The 19,354-nt window shown below is 48.1% G+C and overlaps 1 protein-coding gene across 2 annotated transcripts in view; it reads right to left on the bottom strand.

Moving 5' to 3' along the window:
- PPIP5K1 (diphosphoinositol pentakisphosphate kinase 1) overlaps positions 1-16,338 on the bottom strand; it is a 38,815-nt gene extending 22,477 nt beyond the window's left edge. For both annotated transcript variants that reach the window (XM_005424324.2, XM_031059698.1), the window contains exons 1-21: positions 16,175-16,338; positions 15,718-15,892; positions 15,054-15,249; positions 14,871-14,961; positions 13,800-13,885; positions 13,409-13,563; positions 12,324-12,425; positions 11,880-12,041; positions 10,709-10,830; positions 10,145-10,246; positions 9,336-9,422; positions 8,820-8,895; positions 8,202-8,311; positions 7,173-7,258; positions 6,654-6,782; positions 5,571-5,692; positions 4,619-4,801; positions 3,597-3,738; positions 2,918-3,141; positions 1,903-2,030; positions 1,301-1,415 (exon numbers count right to left, since the gene is read on the bottom strand). In XM_005424324.2, the coding sequence (XP_005424381.1) occupies positions 1,301-1,415; positions 1,903-2,030; positions 2,918-3,141; positions 3,597-3,738; positions 4,619-4,801; positions 5,571-5,692; positions 6,654-6,782; positions 7,173-7,258; positions 8,202-8,311; positions 8,820-8,895; positions 9,336-9,422; positions 10,145-10,246; positions 10,709-10,830; positions 11,880-12,041; positions 12,324-12,425; positions 13,409-13,563; positions 13,800-13,885; positions 14,871-14,961; positions 15,054-15,249; positions 15,718-15,864 (2,565 nt within the window). In that variant the 5' untranslated portion in view covers positions 15,865-15,892; positions 16,175-16,338. The remainder of the gene's footprint in view (positions 1-1,300; positions 1,416-1,902; positions 2,031-2,917; positions 3,142-3,596; positions 3,739-4,618; positions 4,802-5,570; positions 5,693-6,653; positions 6,783-7,172; positions 7,259-8,201; positions 8,312-8,819; positions 8,896-9,335; positions 9,423-10,144; positions 10,247-10,708; positions 10,831-11,879; positions 12,042-12,323; positions 12,426-13,408; positions 13,564-13,799; positions 13,886-14,870; positions 14,962-15,053; positions 15,250-15,717; positions 15,893-16,174) is intronic.
- Between the last annotated feature and the right edge of the window lie 3,016 nt (positions 16,339-19,354).

Here is a 19,354-nt window from a genome sequence, read left to right as displayed (position 1 = left end):
GTTCCTCTCTCCACAAGGTAACATTGTCAGGACAAAAGCACCTTGCTTAACTTGCATGAAGAAATGGCCTTGCAATGTGGTGGGGTGCTTGCAGTCAGGAGCAGCTGCACAGAGGGATGCTACAGCTGCCCAAGCCACCCAGGTGCAGATGTGAGTTGCAAGCTGCTGTGCCACGCTGACTGGAGACAAGCAGAGCTCACAGCAGGTTCCCAACACAGCCATTCTCAAACCACAGAAACGAGCACAAGGGATGAACTTGTGCTAAATAAGGGACCAAGTGAAATGCTGTTGCCTGATGCTGAATGAAAAATGTGGAGACAGGTTGAACCCCTGGGCTCCACGGAGCAGGGCAGCCCACCCTTCACTGCCTCCCAGCACTGCCAGGAAACGGGCACACCTCAAGTGCCACCCATGATGCTGTGGAGCGAATCACCACGTTGATGGACATGAACTGAACCCTCCATTACAAAGAACCCAGATGCAGCCCAATATCCCTGTGTTGGCAACACAGCATCCTTGGGCACTTGAGTCAGGGAAAAGGGAACATCTTCTTTAGTGAGTGGTTTAGAGGCACTTTTCTGATCATTGTCTACAGATATGCTAAGCTGCCACAGACACCAGAAATCATGCCTGTTAAGCAAGCCCAAACTCTCAAGGCATTTCAGACCATGCTTAAAAATGGGAAGGTAAATCAGAGAGCCTCTTTAAAGCAGAGCTTTTCTCAGGGTCTGCATACCAATCCATCCAGGAAGCAGGTGAAGAGAGAGCAAGTGAAGGGTAAGCTGGATGAGTTAATCTCTAAAAATTGTCATCTGCCTCTCTGGTAGAGAGCACATCCTGTGAATGTGCAACCTCGAGTTGCTTCCTCTGTAAGAAAACTGATTTTATTGACTTAGAATTGATATAAAGACTATAAATACAGGACTAAGCTCTTAAAATAAAGGGTTGAAGGAAGCAGGAAGGAAGAAATTCACTCATCCCCATTGCCTCATACTGCTCTTCTCCTAGATAAGTAAGTGGTCTGCCCACCTGAAACTAGCAGGACAGATCTTGGAGAAAACACGTCTCTGTGCAACCAAGGGAGGCACCGAGGAAGAACAATCCCCCTACATGCCAGAAATGCAGGAAGCTGCAGCATGCAAACACAGCAGAGATGGAGCTGGCCAGATGCCAGCAATGCACAGCATTCGTGGCAGAGCTGGCTAAAGGGGCAACCTACAAACGTACACTGTCTGCCTTGGAAAAGACTACTGGAAAAAAGTAGGGAGGCTTACTGTGTGAGCATTGCTGGGACACTTACATCCAGAAGGCCCCCGTAGCGGAAGATACTGAGCAGGGAGTGCACGTGGCTCTCACTGGTGAAGTACAGCCGAGTGCGAACGTGGCGACCCGGGGACAGAACTCCTCTTGAGTACCTACACCAAAATTAGCCCACAGTTACTCACCTGCCAATCAACTGCCGTCTGTCACACATTAGCACTTCTGTACACTTAATGGAATGACACAGCCCCACACCGAGAAATGTCAAAGGCAGCAGGACAGAACAAACAATGAGAGCACTGAGCACAGGAGCAACAAATTTCGTGGAATCCTAATGGAGACACACAGTAGGCAGCCCCTCACTCTACACTGGCCCTGTGCAGGGAAATGCCTGGATGAGGCATCACCATCCAGCTACAATGGGTACAAGCCTTTGTGGGCCCTGTGCTTCTGGTATGCAGCCCCAATGTGCCTTCTCCATCTGCCTTCTAGTTCTGGGAGCACCAACATGCCTTCCTCCTGGATGTCCTTCAGTGTATGCTCAGTACCTCCTTCCACAACAGCACACTCTTCTGGCATGGGAACCACCCCTGCTCCACAGCTGCCCTCCCCACTGCCAGCAGCATGCAGCACAAGCCTTACAACGGATGTAGTTTGTTGACAGACTCATCTTCATGAGTTCTCTGCAGGTCCATCTGGATCTTTTTAATGAGAGGAAGACAAAAGCCAATAGCAATCTCCAGTTTCTCCTCCTTATTAATCCCATATTCCTGCAGGAACAAAACAACAGATACCCTGAGCCCTGGTTCTTTGCCACATCCTCCCATAAAAGGCCACTTCAGTCCGCAGCACCACTGGTTAAGCAAGTACAAGAAGAGAAATGTCACTCAACACTTCACTTTTCTTTTCCCCACATATTGCAGGGGGTAACAGAGGACTGAGACTTCCAAGAACCCCAGTTATGTCTGGACATGACTATCAGTATCCTTCAACAGCTGAGAGGTGCAAGGACCACGAGCGAATCTCAGATCTCACGACATGCAAACTTACACCCTGAGCTAGCATGAGCATTAAAGCAACAACTGCTATTGGCAAAGAGAAAAACTGCACTGCTATGCTGAAAACAGCCAGACTGCACATCACCAGCAACGCTGAATAAGTTTAGACCACTTCTGCTCTACAGGGGCAGCTGGACCTTGCTCGTAGAAACTCATCCCATATCAATTAAACTTTGTCAGAAGCAACTCAATATTGGAAACTGAACAAGTTCTAGTTTGACAAGAATAACCAACTTGTCAGAACTTTAACACAGGAATCTCCTTTAACTTCCACAACCCTGCCTGTGGAGAGGATGGAATGTTGCTGTAGCACACACACACAGCTTGGAGCTGTGCTGTGATGCACTACAGCAAACACGGAAAAGCTGCTGCATCAGCTGCTCATTACTCTGACCCGGCCAGAATCCTCAACCAGAAGTCCAGCCCTGTCACATTTCAAGTCATAAATGGTTTTGGCCTTATACAAACACTGAGACAGATCTGAGAAACACCCTACTGTGATAGGCTGCCTTGGCAGTTAATGTGCAAGAGAATCGAGACAAAACACAAAGGCAAAGGCTCAGAAATTGGTGCCACAGGCATTGTCGTACAGGCTCTACCTGGGGTATGATCACATCTGCCAGGGCTTTGGAGAGCTTGAAGAGTTCAGTTGTGCCTTCCAGTTTCAGTGCACAGTTGTGCTGTACGTCATACTTGATGCAGTCATATATATCAGGGATCTTGCTGATGTCATAGCGCCCATTCTTCATGCGGAAATCTCGCTCCAGCTTACTCCAGCGTTGCAGCATCAGTTCCAAAGTCTCACTGTGGTACAGCTGCAGGTCTAAAAAGCAGAGGACAGCAAACAACATTCACATCCTAGAACCACAGAATCACAGAACCCTGGTTATTGCTGCAGCGATTTCAAGTGGCAGCTGTGACTGAGTTCTCCCAGTATGAAAGGGCTCCAATTCTTGTGTCACCCACAGGAATCCTAGTCTGGAAAAGCCACTGGAACTGTTGCAGGAGTTTTAACCTGCAGCAACAGGCTACTTCTGAAATGCTTGAGAAAAGTGAAACCGTTTGCCTAGTTGCTTAGGTCTGCCATAAATGCACATATCATTTCCTTTACATTACAGCTCTCTTTAACAGTAATTGAAAGCGGAGCCTTCCACATCAATAGCACATGGAGAATTACACTTTACAGTTTCTTTGCTACTGACAACAATAAGCCCTAGTGGTGTTTGGGAGCTCTGAAGATGCAACAATAAATTAATCTTTCCCAGTTCTGTTGCTCACCTGCAGATTTTGGGTCTTCCAGGCGTTTTCGTATCTGGGAGGTGAGATTCTCAATCAGGGTGAACACCTGGTTACAGACCTCAACTGGGTTCTGGATAAAGGTCATGGAGTTGAGCAGAGAAGCACTGCCTGTAGGTGCTAGCTGAAAGAAGATTCCAGCAGACATTAGCTAGTCTTCACAAATGGGGAATGCAAAATGTCTGTCTTTTGCAGCCATACTGCTTTCTGACTTGGGACAAAAGCTGTGCTCCCAGCTGAGCACAATAAGCTGGCCTATTCCTAAGAGTAGTCAGGCATGTCTTAAAATCTTCCTCAGGATCAAACTCAGAGGGAGCAAACAACTGCTCCCATTAGATTGGACCTCCCTCCACCTCCAATATCCACTCTTGTCTCATTTTGCTTCTGTGCTTGAGCAAAAGGGCTTCATTTTAAGTAGTTCTTTGAGATTATAAATATGTTCCTTAAAGGATTTCAGTCCAGTAATCACATTTCAGAGCCTGGGAAAAACAGTATTTTGGGGACTTGCTGGAGAAGCAGCAATAGTGCTTTCACTGGTTGCTGTGCTGCATGCAGCCCATGCTCTCTACTCTGCAGCTATCAGAACCTGACAGGACACACAACAATTTGTAACCAAAAGGTCTGTTCACATGTGCATACAGCACGGATGTCGAATTCAGTGAGGCACACTCCCTGCCCACAGCAGCTGGGATTGATCTGAGCAGCATGCAGGAGCTCTTTCAGCATACTCACAAGAACAAAATGAACTGGGAATCACGAAGGGAGAAAAAGCCAACATGATCAGTCCTGAAGGGGACAGCAGAGCAACACTGAGGACTGCCACTCCAAGAAGGGCAAGGGCTATTAACCTGTACACTTCCATACATATCCTGTCATTTTGACCAGAACTGATGTCAAACTAACCAAACCACTGTCCACATACCACAGACTCCACATCAAACCACTGCAGCGATGCTATTCTCCTTTCAGATACAGGGAGCAATAAAGCCACGCTGGTGCTTTACCTTTTCATAATCCTCTTCACAGAACTCAGCATCCTTCTGCATGATTTCATGTAGTCGAGCCTTCACTCTGTGCTGACAGCTGCTAAGGGAATCACTGTCACTGTCCAGCAGACCATTCATGTTGGCACTTTTCACCATCTGCACCAGGATGGGGGTCAGCTCTCCTTCCAGGGCCAGCAGACCCTAAAGCCACACCACATAGGACAAGATTTCAGGTCTGTGCAACCAAGCAACAAAAATTCTGGTGGTTTCATGGCCAGAACTCAGGCAACTTAAGCAAAATCTCAATTGTCCTTAAAGGACAATTTTACAGCAACACCCCCTCCAGTCAGAGATGACTCTGGCATGGTTCTAGAGCTGTTCAAGCAAAGGACAGCTCTGCCTACAGCAGCCCCAGATTTATCCAGGCAACTGTTGAGCAGGCTCAACTATCAAGCAGCTCATTTGCTTGAAAATACAGTGAATGCTCCAAAGACCAGCTAAGGCCACCACAGGATTCCCCTTGGCTTTAGCTGCAAATGAACCTGTCTCCTCCCCAGTCTCCACCCCATACCACACCAAAGACATTTCATTTCCCTTTTAAATTCAGCAAGAAAGGAATAACCTCTCTCCCTGGGCAGCCATCCCAGAAACATTCATTCCATAGGCAATCAATACTCAGCAGCACATCTGGTGTGCTCTAAGATCAAGCACCAGCAACAATCCATACATAACTCCTTCCTGACTGAGAGTCCTGTCCTGGACAGGACGTTAAAGGTGACAGGTGTGTGCAGACACACCAGATGTTCAGTACTGCCCCATACACCTGCTATTAGCCCAGTGTACCTCAGTCCATCCAACAGAGAGGAGGAAGATCCTAAGAAAACTCCTTCCTCATCACCAGAGGTTTTCCTTTAGAACTGGCATATTTTAAGAGTAATGAACAAACGGATGCCCAAAAGAGAAGAAAGACCTTTGCAAAAGCTGCTGCTGTCATCTGAACTCTCCCCTCATCCGAGGCGTAGATCTTGAGATCATGGCGGTAAGTGCTGTGCAGCCTGAGCAAGCCACAGCCAGGGAAACCAGCATAATCGCCTGGAACCAAGGACAACTCAAGATTTGTATTCTCACACCTGCAAAATTACCAGCTGAATATATTGGTTTAGACAAACAAACTTTATTGTAGTAACAAAGTTATGTAGAGAATCAGTCACTTGCATAGGCAGCATTTATACTGCTCCAAAATAGACAGTTCTAGCTATACACAAGGACTAGAAATGTAACAAAGTCATTGCTTAACTTGGAAAAGTTCATTTTGAGGAAAAAATGAGCATCTACCAGTTAAGTCTGATGCTGCCCAAATTCTGCAGCAAACTCTACTGAACACCCTGTAGTAGTTCTGATAGCCTGAATACCCTGGTGCAGAATGAAGATGCAAAAAAAAATCACTTCCTTCTGGTTAGATTCTGCATGAGAGTAGATCCTGCAGCCCTCAGAACTGCAGGGAGGGTCGTTCAGCAAGGAAGTTTCCAAAGCAGATCCCGTACAGCTACACTTACTTTGTGGCACAAATTGCCAGTTTATTTCTCATGTCTGAGTCAACCACAAGAGTCAGATCAGTAATGGAGGAAAGTAATTCATGAAGCTCTTGAGTCTGACCTCCAAAGACAGTGCAGTGGTCACTATTTGCTGCTACCTGGAATCCCAGGGCAATTCTGCACAGTACCCAGTCACATTGTGTGACAAGACAGGAACACTACTCCCAGCTCAGAGCTCACAGCTCAGAGAAACACCCTGACAGACAGGCACCAGCCAGAAGTCAGATGTATGCCAGGCTTTCCCAAGACACACTGCAGTTTAACAGCAGACCTCTCAGGTCAGCTTAGAGATCTGGGTACAAAACCCACCTGAATTATTTATCCCTACCATGCCAACTCAAAAGAACAAAAACTAATCCCAGAGGCTGTATACAGCCACAGATGCCTGAGCAACCCTCGCCTGGGCTGGGCAGCCTGGCAGCCATGGGGCAGGACCAGAGGTACCTGGCCAAACTCACCTTGGCCTCCAGGATACATGCAGCGAAAGGCCCGCCCCAGCTCCTCAGCCTGGACTCTTCCTGCTGGGGTCAGCTCCCCACCCCACTTCAGCACCAGGAGAAGGGAGGGGGAGGACTCTCGGCGAGCTTCTAGGAGACAAACAGGCATTCACTCCATCAGAGCTCATATCTGAGCTTGCAGAGGGAGGAAGAAGAGGTAGTCATCAGCACCTTGCAGACAGTTCTCAACACAAGCCTGACCCAAGCTCCCCAGGAAACAAATCAGTAAGTAGGAAATTCAGAGTCACTAGTTTTTGAAGGTATAGGCTGATATTCATAGAACTGGAAATGCAAGCCCTGTAGAGCCAGCCAGTGTGTACTGGCATCCCCGCAATCCCTCCTGCGATGTGAGCAAAGATAAGATATGGGTCACCAACTCTGCTAGCATGTCCAGAGGCCTATACACAGAGGGTAGCTGCACTCACACCTGAAATCTGGGCTTAAAGATCCGGTTTAGATAGCACCATTAGGTTTCTTTACCTTCATCTTCACTCGCAGCTTTTGGATGTCCATGAGGAAGATAGGTCAACTGAACCTTACGGTTAATGCCAGAAAAATGTCCATACCTGTCACAAGGGATGGAGAAAAAAACACTGAAACAAATCAACTCCACCCAACCTTTGCCCAGAGGCCCCCAGGCAGTACACAGCAAAAGTATAGCACAAGCAAGAGACTTTCTGCTACAACACCCATAGCCATGGAACATGATTTTTGTCATCTCCCTGTGACCCAGCACAGACCCCCACAAAAAGCCAAACAGCTCCCTCAAACAAAATTCAAAGATCCATCGCCTTACTCTTCTACCAAGAGCACTCTACGCTGTCATTCCTCACTATGGCTTTAAACTCTTATCTACATCTTTAACAAGTGGATTAATGAGATCACAGAAAAAAACACTCTGACAGATGCTTTGAGGATAACCATGATGAGCAGAAAGAGCAGAGGAGGGAATCACAGCAAAAAGTCCTCCTCTGTGCTCCAGAGACATGGCCTGAACACAGATGCTGGCTGTGTGTGCCATAGCTAGCTGCAGTCCTGAGAGGAACCCTGTTTTCTTTAGATGTTGTCAATACCACCACATTTTTATTTTGACTGTACAAAACCTCAGGGGACACAAACATCTTGTAATGTTTTCTGAGCTCTTTTTTGCCAAACTTCTGGCACCGGGACAACTTTATTTAAAACAAATTTTATTCCAATCATATCAAAATGCCTCATATCAACATGGTCCCTCGAGGACCCCAGTTCCTCTCTTGCAGCAAAGAAAGCTCAGTTTTGTCTCAAGTAGTTTAGCCAAACACCAGACACACTTGGGACAAGGATCAGCAGAGTTTTGATGTCAAGGAGAAAAAGTGAGGAACATAGTGCCTTTCCTGTACAATTACTAACAGGGGACAGAGGAGACCCCAATCTCTGGGCAACAGCTGGCCAGGACACCAGCAGCACAGCTTGTTTCCATATCACATCCTCTGAGGCAAACCCACAGTGCCCCGAGATAGGAATGCTTACATCTCCAAGACACTCTTCAGCTGCTCCAGTTTGGATTTCCTCTCCTCGATTTCACAATCACTGTGGCTTCCCAGCTCCACCACAAGCTGCCGTGCAATGTCCAGCACTTCCTGTTGGAAAGCAGAGAGCAATTCCACCTCAGACTCACCGGTGTACTGATGCAAGGCCTCCTAACAGCTTCACCCAGAAGCAGGACCACGCAGACACTCCTCAGACACGTCATTTCATAAGACACAGCTCAGGCAGGACAAACTTTCACACTGCAGTTTGCTTCGTCCTCATGCTGTACTACAGCCCTGTTGAGAACCAAGCAGGTACCTCCAATTGCCCCACTCCTTGGCATGGACCCATCTGTCACCAGAGGTAACCACAGCTGGTGGGCAAGTTGCATCAGGTCATCTCCATCCCACAGTGTGCGCATCAGGCAGCAGAAGTTTCCATTCTGCTCTCCTGCTGTCACCCAGCTGAGCGGGCCCAGGGTGCAGAATGAGACACAGAGCATCTGTGTGACAGACCATTGCCCTTTTGGAGGTTTGTACCCTCCCAAAGAATTGCCTTGCACCAGGATCTGTATTACCTGCATATCCCACGCAGTAAGCCCAGAATGCACTTCCTCACCTGTAGTTGCTCTGGTTTCTTCAACTTCAACTTCCCTGTCTTGTAACCATCATATTTCTCAAATAATTCAAAGAACCTGAACAGACAAAAAAGAATGCTGATCCATTTTCTGCTGTTTCAATAACACAAGGAGGGTCATTCCCACATGTGCCTTCAGTCTCTATTCTTCAGGGAGAACCAGCAGGCTGCTGGCTCTTCCCTGTACTTCAGAAATTCTGAAAAAACAAATGTTTTTCAAAATACAACCAGTAAGCAGATACTAGCTTCCCATTTAGTGGGGCACTTCCCTTTTCAGCACCTACCACACCTTCATTCTCCCTTCCAGTGTTCACACAGAAGGTGTCAGGATCCTCGTGGGGAAAGGGGGCTCTCTCAACTGGTCAGAAAGCATTTGCTTGGATGGGCCAGGAAAAATACTGCCTCCTATGCACTCAGCCCTCTGCTCCTGCTTCTGGTTTAGAGAATAGGCCCTCACCCCTTCCCAGGAGCACAGCACCTTCTTCCCTTGCCTCTTACCGGGGATGTTTTACTTCCATCTTCATCTTCTGCTTCGGGGTGCGATCTCCATGACGGATGACTGCAATAACACAGCGAAGTTCCATCCTGGGGAAACATAAGATAAAGAGGACAAATGTGCCCTTACACTCCAGAACTGCCACCAGGAAGTAGCTTCCCATTGCTCTTTCAGTTCCACTCTTCTGACACCTGCTTTCCTCAGCAGGGGTAGAATTTCTCCCAGACTAAACCAGACACAAGTGCCACAGCTGCAGAGGGAGTCAGAGCTCTGCAGACACTACTAAGGTGAGGGGTTTCATACCAGTGTACAAGTATGCTGAGGATCACAAAGAAACTTTTGCCTTTGATCTTTTAGCCTTATGTGCTAGAAAACCAGTAAGGCCAAAGGTATCAAATGAGGGGCTGCCAAGCATATTGGTAATTATGAATATTTCAACTAAGTGTTCCCACCTATTTCACTGGTAGCTCAACATGCACTTTCTCCATGTAGCAGCCAGCTACAGCATCTGTCCTGATCCGTTTTCTGTCCCGATGAAGAATTTGGACCTCTGAAAGCCATGCAAGCAGTTTCTGTCATTTCTTCAGTTACTGCTCATCTGCATTCATCAAACCTACAACTAATCTCCAACCTATCACAACTTCCACGTGCATAGCTAAGCCTTTCCACAGGCATTTCTGGGTTGCAAGCAGCACAGCAGCTGGAGGATGCCATGCTGCTGGTGGTGTCAGGCCCTTGGACAGGGTTTGTCACCCTTTGTCCCTCACACAGTCATCACTGGCATCCTTTTGAGAAGACAGCAGGTACTCACATGGTGCCTGAAGTAGTGGGGACAATGGGGATGTCTTCTGCCTCTGTTGGGATGGACCAGGGGATATGAAACTGGGGAGCCAACTCCCTCATGATTATATTTCTGGAAGAAATCAAAATACAACACTCACAAGAAAATCCATTTCCTTAGTTCTCCACCTCCTCCTTAGCAGTCCTGCTGCAAGATGTGAAAAAAGCCCCAGAATTTCCCCTCACTTTCATTGCAGAGACACCTACTACACTGTGGGCTAGTTAGGGCACCCCCAAAGGGTACCAGTTTACCCCACATCACCAATACCACAACTGGGCTCAGCATGCAATGAAAAGTCCTGGAAGATATATATCTATATCTAGCTGTAGACAAAGACAGCTAATGCCAACGCAGGCAGGAGCTCCAGGGCATGAAAATAACCTGTTCCTCCAAGAGCCAAGCTTTCACCTGCTGAGCAAGTGACTCACATGAACCACTTGCAGACTTCCCTGACATACTGACCAAGACTCCATATTTCATTTTACTTTGCTGTGAGTTACCTTACCACCTTATCAAAACTCAGATTGCTCATACCCAAGGATTTTGGCACAGTCATCATAATACTTCATGGAGTTCTTCACAAAGCTGAAGCCATTCACATCACAAACAAAAGAGTGGCCGTTGGCCCGCAGGAGGTCGAACCCACACACGGTTTGCTGCAGGAGGAAGCAGAGGACAGGGGACTTGGACACACAGGAAGGAAGCAGTGGGGGACAGCAGCGACCCTGCCAGCAGGGCATACACAGACCCAGCAAACACTGCCCAGCTCAGCCCTGCTGATGCTGCAGCCATCCTCCAGTCCCTGCCCACCTCACAAGCCCAGAACAAGTGAAGACAGGCCGTTAGTCAGACCTTTACCCCCTTACTGCTGAGCCAAAGGCCCTAACCACAAACGCCCAGATGAAGCCATCAGGGCCAGCCTCTGACTTCCCAGAGCTCTAAAGACCTGAAACAGAGCAGCTCCTGGATATCCTGCTCTTCCTTTCAAATCCAATAATTTTGAACCAGATTGACAAGCATGGACAAGAAGTGCAGTAGGCAAAGACACCCATCACTAAATGGAAAAGGCTACAAGGTAGAAAAGAGACCAAATCTGCATCAGCCCAACTGCATGGGGTGCCAGTTGCAGTGGAGCAGGAACAAGGAGTCCAGTGCTTCTTCCACTGACATCGCTGAACATGCCATGGAACCATACACAGACTCTTACTCAGTCTACCAACCCTAAAATAAAACATCAATTTGCACCAGAGCTATATTAAAAAAACCCAAGAACTAAAAAAAACCAAAACCAGACAAACAAAAAGCCCAAACAAACAGAAGAACCAAACACAAGTACCAAAACACAAAAAAGAAAAAAAACCCAAGAAAATAAGACCAAATTTTCCACATAAACAAAAGCAGGAAATAAGTCAAGACAGGATGAGCACAGGTCAGATAGAGAGCATGCTCAGGATCCAGTATTAAATGCTCAGATGTATGTGGGACACCAGGCACCGACCAGTCCAGAGGGCATTTGCTGCAGGCCCTCTTGCCTTCCCAGTCACCTCTGCCCAGCAAAGTGCCACAACCAGCAGGACCAACAACTGGCATCAGGCATGGAGGATTGCCATGCCTGAGACATGCCAGCATGACAAATTTTAATCCCAACCCTGACATATATCAGACATTTGTGGAGTCTTGCTTGCACAAGAAAGAAAACACAGACCTTAAAGGCTACGCAGACTTTACGGGCAACGAGTTTCTCCATGGCAGTCAGCATGACTGGGTAGCGAATTTCCTTCCCTTCACTGTCCCGTTCCACCTTCCCATCCAAAGCAGGGGATTTGCGAGCCTCTGCATGGGCATAGTCCGGCCCCACAGTGTACACCTGGAATGAGAGTGAGTACACCTGACACAGCCACCAAGACTAACTGCAGCTTCCAAAAGGTATTTCTGCTGCAGACACAGAAGAGGAGATGAGATGGTCTCACACATTCCTCCTGGTGTGACCCACAGAGCACCCGCTCCCCACTTTGGGGGTGAAACACGCAGTCAGCACCTCAAAGCCTAAACACACATTCCAGAGCCTATGTAGGACTAAGCAGAATGGCTGAACTTTCAGCTCCCCCAGGCCTGACAAAGGAAGGCAGCATTCCAGGCTTTTCCTTACCTTTACATCAGTGCCATCCGTAGGCATGAACTCCTCATAAATGTAGGAGCCTGTCTTCCTCACACTGCTCTCTGGGGAGTACACACTGCTCCGGCTGCCAATCTGAAAGCACAGAATAAACACCTCAGGGAAGAGCACGGGGATCCTTTTCTTAGATGGAAGCAGAAAAGCAGAAGTTTCATCCCATAAGTAGAGAACTTAGCAGACTTAATGGATCAGCATCTCAGGCCCCCCAGACGTTACAGCACACTTATTTATGGAGGACAAAAGACACCAGAATGCAGGCAGCAGGTATGTCATTTTCCAGGCTTTAAAGAGGAGAAAAGCTATTATAGACCATTAATTTGTCTCCAATCACTTCAAGGATATGGAACAAAAAAAGGTGAAAAAGTACTACAAGGTAAGGAGCCTAACTAATAGGCAAATGAAAATAAATTATGACAGGTGATAATCCAACCAATTTCATTTCCTTCTAGAACCATGACTGATTTTATCGACATCGAGGATGATGTTGTTTTCATTTGTAGTAAGGCTTTGGATACAAACTCAAGAGGCATACCTGTATCTTACCTAAGGGAACAATCATTTTAGGTTTATTCATGTCAGATGTGTAACTGATTAGAAAAAAGATATATCACAGCTATTACTGTGCAGTGGAAAAGTCGGGGACATGAGCAAGGGCAGACTTCCTGTGAAACCTAGGAATGAATACTGCTTTTATCATGTGTGCAAGCTACACTAAATGGGAAGGGCAAGAATGATGTTAAATGACAGGAATGTAGGCTTTTTGAAAAATTCATCGTAATAAACCCAGGAGAAATCAGCATGCAATTCAGAAAGGGACACAGTGCTCCACGACTACAGGATAAATGTCACCAACAGGATGGGGAAGGTAAAGTCAGCACTACCACTAAAATATGTCCTTCTGTGGTTTCCAGGTAGATGCACTTGAACTCGAAGTTCTAAGAAGGTCTGAACTTCCTCCACACAAAACTCTCCTGCCCCCTTCCCCAACACTCCTTTCTGAAGCCCCATGAGTCTCAAATCTGTTGGTTCCAACACCAGCTCTGGAGACCGCTCCTCACCTTGCGGAAGAGCCGCTGGCTGCCCCCACCTGCTGATGTCGGGTAGTAAATATACACATTGTGGTCTTCAGCACTGACTGGCTTCTCTACAAACGGCTTTGGGAACACAGCTCCGTTTACCTCCACGTGGTCCTCTCCTTCCACTAAGTTGCACTCTGAAGACAAAGCACAGCAGCAGCACATCAGGAAAAGTGACACAGTCCTAGTGCAGAGCCACAGCCCCTTCCAGGCCCATCAGTCGGTTTTGCTGCTGGGACCTTTGCCCACGAAAAAAACCCGGGAGACTTATGAGTCAGGTCTCTTTGAGGTGACTGCCAGCATCTGTCCTCTGCAGACTATCGTAAACAGCAGAGCCTGGGGAAATGGCTTTCAGTAGAAGTTGGACACTGACCTTCTGGTCGGTCAGGATCTCGATTGAGCACAGCATAGCGGGGAAGGTCTATTCCCTCTTCTTGAAGGATCCGATACACTTCACGCCTGTAGAGGACAGAAGCAGCATCAGAAGAGTTTAGAAGGTCCTCAGTACACACCAAGGGAAAGACTTCACCCCCACTGATGAAAAACACAGTCAGATGAACACAAAAAAGCATCAAGACTGCAGGTACTTCTCAGCATATGCTCTCTGGCTGAGTCCTACAGGGTTTGCCGCAGTCCTGCTCTGGACAAAGATGCCCCAGAGTAAATTTCTACCTGGCCTAAACATGGATGCTCAATTATTAGCATGTGCCCAAAGCACAGCAGCACACCCAGTACACACCACCTGCCCAGACCCACCGTGTTGGAGAGTGCCCTGTCATGCCAAGCTGTCTGGTGCCCAGGTCTGGCAGAAGCAGCAGGAGCCTTCTTTCATCTTGTGCCAAGGGGCAAACCACAGTTCTTTCACTAGTTACACCTTGGGATGCCTGCCAGCACCCACATAACACTGCTCACCACCCCAAAGACAGGGCAGGAGGTTTAGGATCTGTTAGGAGCCCTACTCGCACACAGCCAAAGCAGCCTGGGTGTAAGGGCCCAAGTACACGGCTGCTGGTGGCCTCTACCAACAGATGACTGAGAAACCTCACGTGTCTGAACAACACGGGTTCCACAGATTCTGACGCAGCCTTGCTCCCAATTTCTGACCCAGAGCACCATCTCACCATTTGGCTCTCCTGCTTAGAGACTGGTCCTTTTGCTTTAGTCGTGGCAGCCTTGTTCTGTGAGAACTCTTCCACTCCCTACATCCCAGCCACTCCTTACAAGACATTTACACCAGAAAACAAAGCATGATTTTATATGGTCTCAATGGTTTTACCCTCAAAGCCATTCCCCTCCATGCTTTGGAGAAACCCCAAAAAGCCACTGCTACGGTCCCCTTCCTCCTCATCTCACAGCTTTGTGAGCAGAAAAATTAAGATTCCACAGCATGCTGAGAAGAATCAGAGGAAGAGGGAAGGGGCTTTGGTGGCTCACAGACACCCACCTGTCCTGGATGTAATACTGCATATCAAGGTCGTTGATCAGAAATGGTTTGCACAGCTTGGCATAAGCAACTGCCTTATCCAGGGGGAATCCTGAAATACAGGATGAGGACAGAGGGGAGGGCTGAAAGGAAGCTCCCTTGCCCACAGCTCAAGCAGGCTAAGGACTGCTAGAGATGTGTTACCTTTGGAGTGGAAGGATATCAGGCAGTCACAAGAGGGCCAGTTTTCTACCGGTTCATTCAGAATAACATCTTCCCCCATGATCACCACTGTGATGTACTCAAACTTACACAGACGTTCCAGAATCTGTGTCATGGGCTTTGACTTGGACTTTTTGGTCATGGCACAGATTCCCACCACGATCTGCCGTTCTGGAGGCTGACAGAGGGGAAGACAGAGATCAGTTTAGTAGCATTTAATATAACACTCAATAGGGGCCAAAAGCAGTCAGGAGCTAGAGATCATTTTTTCTGCATCCTGCTCCTGGAAGTTATAGAAAAAATGAATGTTTCCTCTCTGCAGAGACAACTTTGCCCTTTTCACACGTGCCAGAGTTTTCCCCAGAAATTTCTCTGGTGAAACAGAAAGACTTAAAGGAGTGTCAGGTTAAGTCTCTAGAACAAAGGAATCCACTAGTTTTCCCAAATCAGATCTGCAAGCGAAAAAGCTGGATTTCCCGAGGCAGTGAGTATAGCAGCATGACGTAATGTGTCCTGTCATAAATGCCATTGCCGTGTCCCCTGCAGTCCCAACTACCTGCAGCCCCAGCAGTAACCATGCAAAACCTGGCTGAGACCCAGGGATCCCACACAGGTGCTCCAGCCCAGAATGCTGGGACCTCCTTACCGACTCCTCCTCTTCATCATCTTCAAAGAAGTCAGTTTCGTCTGTCTTCATGTTTGATCCCAGAAATTCTGTCTCATCATCTCTGGAACCAACAACAAACCTGGGAGCAGAGCTCTCTCCCTCACTGGAGGTCGTCAGGGACGACATTGCAGCTTTGGTGGCCGACCATCCCGCTCTGGAATTACAGAGTGCAAAAGGGAGAGAGGTCAGAGGCAGGGCGATCCCAGGGCCGGCTGCATGAGGAAGCAAACGATGGTGGGGAGGGCAGGGACTGACCCAGCATGAGGGAACCCAGGGATAGTGCTGCCCAGCACAAAAACAGGGAAAAAGGAGACACTCTCAGGGTGGGAGGGGATCTGGAATTCTGGATCAATTTAGATAAGCAGCTCCATTTTGCAATTAACCCCCTTGCACTGGGAAAGTATCACCACCAGCACTGAAATCATGTAACCCTTACAGTGATGCATGTCCAACCGCTGCCTAAATCATGGACAGGGACAGAGGACACTCTTGCAGACTCATATACCCAACAACATCAACTGGGATGCCAGAAGTCAGGATAAAGCTCAGGTCAGTGACAGTGATTTTCCAATTGCCAATTTTCATCCTTTCAGCTCAAGAAGACCTACAGTAACAGAGAGAACAGTTTGAGAGGTGCAGGAGTTTGCAGGGAGGAGGAAAAACAAGTAAAAACTCTATGGCAGGGGAAGAGGACACAGAGGGAGCATCAGCAACAGTTTGGGTTACAGGTCAGGATGTCTGGGTTTGCAAGCTGGCACAGAATCACAGAATACACCAAGTTGGAAGGGATCCATCAAGATTGAGTTCAGCTCCTGGCCCTGTACAGGCATCCCAAAAACCCCACCATGTGCCACAGAGCATTGTCCACAGGCTTCTTCATCTTAGACAGGCTTAGTGCTGTGACCAGGGCAGAGTGGAACAATCACCTCCTTTGACCAGCTGCTGAATATATGCTATGAGTTAGAAACACCAGGAAAGGATTGTGTCCTCCAGTGCCACCTACAAGAGCAGCACTGCCTGCCTCAGAGGAGACAGAATCCGAACACACCATTCAACTGACCTATACGTGCCAAGGACACAGCTGTTCACCGTTGACCTAAGCTCCACCAGTGCTAAGCAAGCGTCCTTCTTTGTGCTTTTCCTTATTATAAAGTAGCCAAAAGCATTCCTCCTGCATAAGGATCCACTGGGGGAGCAGACATCGACCCAAGAGAAACCACACAGGGGGACACAGCAAGCGTGGACTTTGTACACACCACACCAAGGATGATCTCCTCCATCTTAGTCCCACGCACCGAGCCCAGTGCTGCTGCTGCCACAAAACCCTCCAAGCACAGCACACATCTGGCACTGAAACGCCTCGAGCAGCGTGAGTCAGAGCTGATACTCACCATCAGTGCTCATTGCTAGTGGGAGGAACAGGGCTGGCAGACCAGGCTCTAGAGGTATTTACTGTGCACTCCACATAGCCCTGCTATCTCCAGAGGAGGACAAGAGTAGCATTCCCAACATACTCAGGAACCATTCTCATGCCTGTGTCCTGCTGCCTCAGCACATCAGTGCAGAATGAACCCTTAGCAGGCATACTATCAGCTTGAAGGCTAATGATTTAATGAAGTGAAGCAAACCAAGCAAAAGGAGGAAGAGGGTTATTTTCTCCAATCCCTTACTCTCCCCTCCCTCCTGGAAAAAAAACCAGATAAGCAGCAGGAAAACCTTTGCCCCAAGAACTCAGAAAGCAACAACTTCTCTATATTCCTCCTCCTGCCCCAGAGACAAAGCCTCTTCCTTGCTCTGTAGCTCTGTTTCAAGGCCGTGACATATCATACTCACATCAGGTAAAAACTCAGAGCCTCACTGAAGCTGACAGCCACTGATAGCACAGGTGTGCCCATGATGTTAAAAAGGAAAGCCTCATGATTTCAGGTGTGGGGGGAGGGTTAACTGGAACCTTCTTCTAGTTTTTCTTAAAAGCACATCCCTTACCATAGACTTATACCAAGCAACTACAGATGAACAGAACTTTTAGCTACAGGCATAACTAAGGCATTAAAGACTCAGACTGTTGCTCTTAAATGGACACAGGCAAGTGAAGTTCTATTCTGGTATCTAAGGACAGTGACAGGAAGTGTGCCCACCATACCTGAGCCAGCTCTAGTGTTGAACTGGCAGGGGGCACGTATGCCAGCAGGGTGGCAATGCCATCATGGAACCCTTACAGGTTCCTGCACAGCACACAGCCCACACTTGTCACACAGGAGAAAGTCCATGCCAGTCACTAGACCTGAAGACTTTCCTGCTGCACTTCCAAGAAGGGCAGCTGTGATCTGCTGCATAGTCATACCAAAGGTTACCAAAATTACCCCATCAGCAATCCAAATCTGCTGACACACAACCCTAATGGAGCCACAGACCTTGCCTCCGATGGCCTGGGACTGTTTCAGCTCCCTAGACTGCCCTGTATTAGAGATAAGAAACTATATAGGAAATTGTTTTCCGGTTCCCCAGCAGATCATTCTGGTGCTGTTCAGATAAGGGTGCTCACAAAGTAAAGAAATTCTTTGTGCCCTGCTTCTGAGGTACCAGACATTTAAGGTGAGAAGATGTGATTAGGTCTTGTATTTCGTACTCAGTGCGGCATTAACCAATCAAAGAGTGGGCTTGCATGTCAGGGTTTTGTTTCATTTCGTTTTTTAAACAAAAGGTGCAGACGCAGGTGCAGTCCCTGTAGTGCTGAGCTGATGGACAGGAACATGATTATCACACTGCCAGTGGCAGGAATTTGGGATTACCCTGGCAAGCAAAAAGCCTGCAAGTGTGATCCAACTTAGAGACCCACAGCCTAGCCAAGCCAGGTCAAGTACGTGCAGGATCACGACTTCTAAAAATACACATAGCTGGCATTTTAAAACACTTATGCTGACAATGTCTTGTAGAACTATCTGAAACCACTGATGGCCCTACAACCAACCAACCAGTCCAAAAAAAAACCAACCCTGAAAGCTTAGGCCCTGAGCAGTGAAGTACCTTTGCATGCATGACCACTAATACACCTCTGCATGACCAGTGACACACGGAGAGTTACTTCCACTGTTACAAGGGCTGTTTGCATTAAGGTGAATTCCATACTTTAAAATGGTGAAAGCTGTGCTCCTCTCATGGGCACTTAATTGCTTCAGAACAGAAACATCACCTATCCTAGGGTTAATAATTAAAACTACTTGGACATGTGTATCAGGGAAACCCCTCTGTTCTGGTAATACAGGCGTTCAAGGCGTTCGCAGCCAAGAAGCTGAAGTCGTGCTCAGCGGATGCCAGCAGCGCCGTCGGCAGACCGAAGGCACCGAGAGCGGCGAGCGCGGAGGGCGGAGCGGAGGCAGCACCGGGGCAGCGCCGCGGTTTACCCCGCACACCGAGCGGTGCGTGCCGCGCACAGCGGCGAGGCCCCTCCGTGTCTGACGCTGCTCGTAACGAAATATTTAATCAGACTCGTGGGACCTGTAAAGCGTGAAACTCCTCAGCACCGGGAACTCCTCCGACACGGCCTCTGTCACTGAGGGTTTACTGCGGGGGGCTGCTGCCGCTCTACGCCGCGCACACCGTGGCGGCTTCACAA

Source organism: Geospiza fortis, unplaced genomic scaffold (assembly GCF_000277835.1).
Source record: "Geospiza fortis unplaced genomic scaffold, GeoFor_1.0 scaffold2, whole genome shotgun sequence".
In the NCBI taxonomy this organism is placed as follows: domain Eukaryota; kingdom Metazoa; phylum Chordata; class Aves; order Passeriformes; family Thraupidae; genus Geospiza; species Geospiza fortis.
The sequence above is the reverse complement of the archived record's forward strand: the minus strand, read 5'-3'. Positions and strand labels throughout refer to the sequence as shown.